Raw genomic sequence first — 4,417 nt, 5'->3', positions numbered from 1 at the left:
GTTAATCCATAGTGTTAAAATAAAAGTTTTATTTTAATAGAATAAATAAATTCATATCATATTATTTTGAAGTGCTATACAAATAAACAAATGTATACAATAAAAATCATTTATTTATTTATTTGTTTGTTTTGTTTACTTCTGTAGCACTTGCCATCAAAAAGACTGCTGACCTGGACAAAACAAATGTTAGGGCTAATTTGAATTTGCATGAGTGTAATATGCTACATTTCATTTGTCTTTGAGTTTAGCCATTTTATCAGATTGCTGTTCACGGTCAGTGGAATGTATTGATATTAGAGTTATCGTAGACCAAATCCAGTTCATTAATTCATGCTCCCTTCCTGTTTCTGATTAATGGCGCTTCATCATTGCATTGATCTTACCAATTCTCAGCCAGATTGACTCTAGCTTTGAGGATCATATGAAGTTCTAATGTGTTTTATATGAGTTGAATAACAGCACTTGCACTAGAGGAGATTGATTTCTAGAGGAAAGGATGAACCTGCTGACATGGTTGCTGATGAAGAGAATATTCCTTCTTTCTTCTCCTTTGTTCTTTTTGTCCCTCAGGATACTCTTGCCTACATACACACCTTTCCTTTTTTCTTTTTTCCTCCCCTCTTTCTTTTCTGAGGTTCAGGTTTTTAGTTGTTGCATTTGCAGCCCAGTGTATGGTTTAGTTTTTCTTTTCATTATCCATTTTCTACTAACATGGTGTTGGTGCTGGGGCCAAAACTTCAGAGCCCTAATAGGACATGGTGCTATATAAAAATATGAGGCGGAAGGAAAAAAAAACAAAACTATATTGTAATTATTTTGTGTTCTCTCACATAAGTACTGCGTTCCACCAAGTGCATTCACTCACAAAAGCAGAAAAAATATATATTTTTTTCCATTCACATGATGTGAATGCAAAGTTTCTTTGGGAAATGCAATGAGAAGTAATAAAAGAAGGAATAAAATAAAATGTGTGTCTAACTTTACAGTTTTTACAGTATTTTTGATTAAATTAACATGGCTTTGTTGAGCACAAGAGACTAAAAAAAAACATAGTCACCCTAAACTTTTGAACTGTATTGAAAGCAAAATCTGTGACGTGTTATTTTGGTGGCAGATTACAGTATTTATTATTGTGATCAGTTACTGTTAGGGGACTGAAAATTTAGTTTAGTTTGGTAAAACCACCTTTTCCTCTACAGGACCTCTAGAGAATCAAGAGAGAGAGTGCAAGACAATACTCTTCTACTATATTGCTGGCAGTTACAAAAACTCCTGTGGCTGTGGTAGATATGACATTATAGTAATCAAAAATGCAATATCATGGTACTGAATGGTTCCTGTCTTCAGTATATCATTCCATATTCTCAAGGTACTTCAAACTGTACAATGATATTATCATATTATCACACTTAGAGAGATGTTTTCTCTGCCCACATCTATAATTCATTGCGGCAGGGCAGAATCTTTCTCAAACACAGACACAGACAGACAGACACATTGAGTCAGTCATTAGCACTGCAGATGGTTGTGTGACTCAGCAGAACTGCCATGCTGCAGTCACAGAGTTTCACTTCAGATTGAGCATCGGCGTACACCATCTGAACAGCTGGAAACATTGTACAGTACATGCAGTAAACACCGGAGAGCACTGTAAACAGGGTGGGAATACAGTATTACACCCACCACCTATCAAATGCACATTTATTTGGCAGTGGTTAGTAAATTTGTGATATGTACCAGCCGCTATGGTGGGCGACCTGTTTTTAAACAAAAGCGGATTTTTTTTGCCCCTGCGAGACAATTACACACTGTTGAAGTAACACCTTTGATTATATTATGAGAAACAGACTAAATAAAAGCTGGCAAAGCATGTGTGATTGACTGTTTGTCCTGATCTTCAGGCTTTTCTGCCTCTCATGCAGCACAGTTTCACTCACACTTTCATGCATGTCAGGAGTTTTCAGACTGCAGTTGTTGTTGTTTTTTTCTCTCTCTGATATGAACTTTAGCCATGAAGAGCTTCACAAAAGATGAACTTAAAAGCAACCCAGGTTTGTTTCTTGAAATTTCACTTTTATATTTTATTCCTTGTTCATGGGTGGATGGATGGATCGATAGATGGATGGATAGATAGATGGATAGATACGTATATGGATGCATAGATAGTTAGATATGGATAGATGGATGGATAGATAGTTCGATATGGATGGATAGATAGGTTAAAAGCAACCCAGGTTTGCTTCTTGAAATTTCACTTTTATATTTTATTCCTTTTTCATGGGTGGATAGATAGATAGATAGATAGATACGTATATGGATGCATAGATAGTTAGATATGGATAGATGGATGGATAGATAGATAGTTAGATATGGATGGATAGATGGGTGGATGGATGGATCGATAGATGGATGGATGGATGGATAGATAGATAGATTAAAAGCAACCCAGGTTTGCTTCTTGAAATTTCACTTTTATATTTTTATATTTTTTCATGGGTGGATAGACAGACAGACAGACAGACAGACAGACAGACAGACAGACAGACAGACAGACAGACAGACAGACAGACAGATAGATAGACAGATAGATAGATAGATAGATAGATAGAATTAATGAGCGAATTAATACAAATTAAACCCTTAATAGTTAAATAATTAAATAATTATACAAATTAAACCTGTAAAATTGATTGAATGGATGAATCAACATATCCCAAACAAACACATACATACATACATACATACATACATACATAAATGAATAAATAAAAATCCTAGCTATAATTAAAGAACCCAGTAGTCTTTGCTAAAATTTCTGAAACTTATAAACTACTCAAAAGTTATAGTTATGTCTGTAAGCAGAGATACATATTTAACATTAAATTACACACTTCATCTTTAACCTTGTAATATTGCCATTTCTAATGAAGTCAGCCATCTGGCAAGTTATTCTGTTGTATTTACTCCCTAAAGCTGTTTTGAGTTAATTTTGGACACACACACACATACATAATACATCAAAACATGCTTTCACGTCATACATAGTATGCACACACAGTCACACACACTTCTGCTGCACAACTCCAGACTGAAACACAGTGATATAGTGCCTGTGTGTGTGTGTAAAGCAAGCAGATGCACACTAACAGAATTAAAAAAACAAGTAAACAAATGTAGATAAATATGTGTGCATCTGTGTGCAGGCTGTGTGAATGTGAGGTGTTAGCATATGCTTGGTGCTGGAGGCAGGAGCGGAGTTGATCTGGCAGCCGATGTTGTAGATTAGACTCAGAGCTGATGGATGCAGACGTCTTTAAGATGTGACCTACATCTTTTAGTATTCTCTTTGAGTTCCTCTCAAGATGTGTGTGCGTGTGTTTGTGTCCCTACAGACCCACATCGTGAGCCAGCTGTTGAAGCACAAAGCAGATCCCACTCTCCTGAACTGCAACCAGGACAAGCCCTCAGGTACAAACACACACAAAAACTGCACTAGTGGTCAACCAATACAACATTTTCTGTTACTGATATCTAGGAGGAACTGGTTAGAAGTGTACAAAAATTAACAATTAGAGAAATAAATAAAATAAACTTTTGTTTTCCCCGTTTATTACTTTAAAAAATCTCATGAAGGTTTTTTTTTTTTTACTCTTTAATAATAATAATATATTGTAAATTGTATAATAGTATAATATATTGTAATATAATATATTGTAAATTTTATAATAATAACGATCATAATATTATATTGCAAAAAAAGGGAAATATTTTGAGAAATAAATAAAACAGTCTTTTGGTTCTCCCCACTTTTTACTTTTTGTAAAAAATAAAAATCTTATTTCTGTTTTTTTTTTATTTACAATGTATTATTATTATTATTATTATTATTATTATTATTATTATTATTATGATCAGACTTTCATTACAATATACAGTATTACAAAATACTGTAATTCAGTGAATGTAAGGCTGTTCGGTTTTGAGTTTTTTTTTTTTTTTTAATAGGAAACGCATGTTCACTATTAACTATGAGTTTTCACTCAATAAACTCCTAATTTGCTGCTTATTAATAGTTAGTAAGGTAGTTGTTAAGTTTAGGTATGGGGTGGATTAAGGGATCTAAAATATGGTCATGCAGAATAAGCACACTCACATGAAGAGTTGATTCTTGACAACATGTCATCACACATCACGGAGGAAGGGTTTGTAGTCGTATTTTACACTGGTTTGCACAGAATCAGAAAAAGAAGCCAAAAATATGGATGACATAGCAACTTGAGGAGGGGGAATTGAATGTTTTATGTTTATGTGGCATTACTATCACTAGTGTATATACAGTGGGTACGGAAAGTATTCAGACCCCCTTAAATTTTTCACTCTTTGTTATATTGCAGCCATTTGCTAAAATCATTTA

General features: G+C 34.1%; 1 protein-coding gene across 1 annotated transcript in view; it reads left to right on the top strand.

The window, feature by feature from the left end:
* Window positions 1-2,027: 2,027 nt before the first annotated feature.
* LOC107573573 (unconventional myosin-XVI-like) overlaps window positions 2,028-4,417 on the top strand; it is a 120,532-nt gene continuing 118,142 nt past the window's right edge. The window contains exons 1-2 of the mRNA XM_016260004.1: window positions 2,028-2,054; window positions 3,396-3,471. Of these exons, the coding sequence (XP_016115490.1) occupies window positions 2,034-2,054; window positions 3,396-3,471 (97 nt within the window). The 5' untranslated portion in view covers window positions 2,028-2,033. The remainder of the gene's footprint in view (window positions 2,055-3,395; window positions 3,472-4,417) is intronic.

Source organism: Sinocyclocheilus grahami, unplaced genomic scaffold (assembly GCF_001515645.1).
Source record: "Sinocyclocheilus grahami isolate Dianchi unplaced genomic scaffold, SAMN03320097.WGS_v1.1 scaffold1979.1, whole genome shotgun sequence".
NCBI classification, from domain to species: Eukaryota; Metazoa; Chordata; class Actinopteri; order Cypriniformes; family Cyprinidae; genus Sinocyclocheilus; species Sinocyclocheilus grahami.
This window is presented reverse-complemented; position numbering and strand designations above follow the sequence as displayed.